The 2,599-nt window shown below is 46.4% G+C and overlaps 1 protein-coding gene across 1 annotated transcript in view; it reads right to left on the bottom strand.

Moving 5' to 3' along the window:
- LOC308366402 (GDNF family receptor alpha-4-like) overlaps nucleotides 1–1,101 on the bottom strand; it is a gene marked incomplete at both ends in the record, with an annotated part of 21,130 nt that extends 20,029 nt beyond the window's left edge. The window contains one exon of the mRNA XM_080840088.1: nucleotides 1,062–1,101. Coding sequence (XP_080696214.1) covers nucleotides 1,062–1,101 — 40 coding nt within the window. The remainder of the gene's footprint in view (nucleotides 1–1,061) is intronic.
- Between the last annotated feature and the right edge of the window lie 1,498 nt (nucleotides 1,102–2,599).

Here is a 2,599-nt window from a genome sequence, read left to right as displayed (position 1 = left end):
GAGGCCATGTCAGAACGCGTGCCACTGATATATGAGCCGACCCTGGGGGATACACGCGCAGCCCATCAAATCTGCACTCATTAACACGTGTGATAAATAAACAGCACTCTCTGTCTGCAAGAGCATAAAACTGAGCCGAGCTGCCCACGCGGTAGACGTTAGCAGACAGTGAAAGCGGCGACGCTCGGTCACTAGAGGATCTCTGTCGCCGTCATTACATAGACACAACATAAAACAGAATGGCATAACCGACAATATGATCACAACCAAAATTGTTTCCCTTCTGACGCTCTTAACACTATCAGACTTCACGGTGGCACTGCGTTTACACCGTAAACGTGATATGTGCGCGAAAAAAACTTCACCAACTACATGTCAAAGTAACCCTGCGACTAAGACATTCGGGCTGAATCTGTTCTACTGTGTGTGTATGTGAGTGTGCTATTTCCAAGGCCCACGCGTTACTCACTCTGTGATGGATCTCGTAATGTAATTAGCTTTGTCCCAAGACTCGTATTTATAGAGCAGCGCACAGCTCTGCCGATACGGATTACGATGATTATTTGATAGCGGCCCGAAGGACAACCCGCAATCCAATTATGATCCAAACACCGCATGCAGGCGTCCAGAAATTAAATGCAACACAATTCGAACCGAGGCAGCCGAGGGACTGAGCGACTTTGTTCTGCCTATCAAAGTCCAATATAAATCTACTCCTCGCAATTCTCCTTGTAAGTTTAATGGGCCCAGTAAATACTTTAATTAGCCTTTAGAGGAACATTAACATTTGTCTTTTTTATTTAGAGCTTCACTGAGGATAACGTAATTAAATTAACAGACCATCCACTTTTGAAATTACTGGCCATCTGATAGATGTTTTAAATAGGGTATAGGTGATAGATTCGATATTAGACAATTCATTTGTTTTTTTACACGTAGGCTTTTGGTTGATAATGTTGCGACAAAGTCACTTATACTGCTTTTAGGGAAGAGTGCCAAAACCAAAACACTAATATTAGGGAGACAAAATGATGATCGCAAAGCGGGAAACCTTGTCGTACCTCGTGAGAAGAAGCTGAGGAGAATTCCGAGAAGGAACATTCCGCCTTTTCTCAGCGCGTCAGTGACTCAAGGTTCGTGGTGCTGAGGCTGCTGCGATCGGGGATCAGGACTTGGATAGAGCGTCTGCCCGTTGCGTTCTCTTCCTTATCGACCCGCGGACTCAAGAGCCCACCACCCACATCCACTCTCACGCGCCGCCGACCTATTGCTTCCCCTGGACGCGTGGAGACAAAGCAGTCTGAGGTGGGCAATGTACTCTGAATTCAAATGTCCATGTGAAAGAAACAACAAAGGGGCACATGAAACGTATTACGGAATATCATCCAAAACCGCCTCTCTTTGATCACATAAGAAAACCACCAAATAAAATAAACTGCTCTGGTAGCCTAAAGCCTAAAACCTAAAAAAGGCAAAAGTCCCCACAAAGCGATATCCCCCAAATACTTCAGCAGAATCATCGCATTTTGGACCGCTTGAAAGTGTCAATACGTCTGCGCGTCAACCCAGGAGCGTCTGACCATCAGAAACACTTCTCTTCGATCTCAGCCACAGCGAGGTTGGTAGCCTACTCTGGTATCTCCGTGCGCTGATGAAGTGGATATAGACTGCTGCCCACACGACACTGCCCGCTGCGCGCTGCCAATCTTGCTGCGAGCGAGAGGACTCTCCTGTGAAATTCGGCAGCACTCTAGCGGCGATTTTAGCGAGTTCCGATTGGCTCGTGCAGATGTGCTGGCAGAGGCGCGTCGGGCGCAAGACCCCCCCCCCCCCCCCCATTCCCATGCGGGAAGTCGCAAAATGCTAAACTTTCCATCTGGAGTCCCATCACAAAGTGACCACGGGCGAAGTTGCCCTTTATCGATTTTTTTCACCGAAAAGCAAAAATGTTTTATGGTCTTCAGTGGCGCATCAAATGTGAAATGAATTACCAGATCCATTAAGGCTCTGCGAGGGGTATATCCTACGGTGTAAGCAAAGATTTATATAGGCCAATTTACTGAGAACACTCCATTTCACCTGCAGTACTGGCCTACTGCTATAGCTAGAAGAATTCTAAAAGAACACGAGGTCCAATACACCTTAGACAACATTATTAAGTTCCTACATATTTCTGAGAATTGATTATCGTGAATATCAAGGGGGTAAGGGGGCGTGGGGGGTACCTCTGGAACATATTTAATTTGACATAGTGAGAAGATTGGCCTTAGCTAAGTGTCAGACAGATTGTGTTTATTGACTGATGTCTTTTACCTTTGGGATGCTTCCAGAACATCATGACTATGCATGGAGTGTGTGTGTGGCCTGAGATAATCACAGATAACACTCAGGGGGCTCTCTGAAGCCCCCAATTTAATCTATGTGAGTGAGTGTGTCTCTCTGTGTGTGTGTGTGTGTGTGCGTGTGTGTGTGTGTGTGTGTGTGTGTGTGTGTGTGTGTGTGTGTGTGTGTGTGTGTGTGTGTGTGTGTGTGTGTGTGTGTGTGTGTGTGTGTGTGTGTGTGTTTGTGTGTGTCTCTCTCTTTCTGTGTGTGTGTGTGT

The sequence above is a fragment of the Sprattus sprattus genome (assembly GCF_963457725.1).
Source record: "Sprattus sprattus genome assembly, chromosome: 6".
Lineage (NCBI taxonomy): Eukaryota > Metazoa > Chordata > Actinopteri > Clupeiformes > Clupeidae > Sprattus > Sprattus sprattus.
The sequence above is the reverse complement of the archived record's forward strand: the minus strand, read 5'-3'. Positions and strand labels throughout refer to the sequence as shown.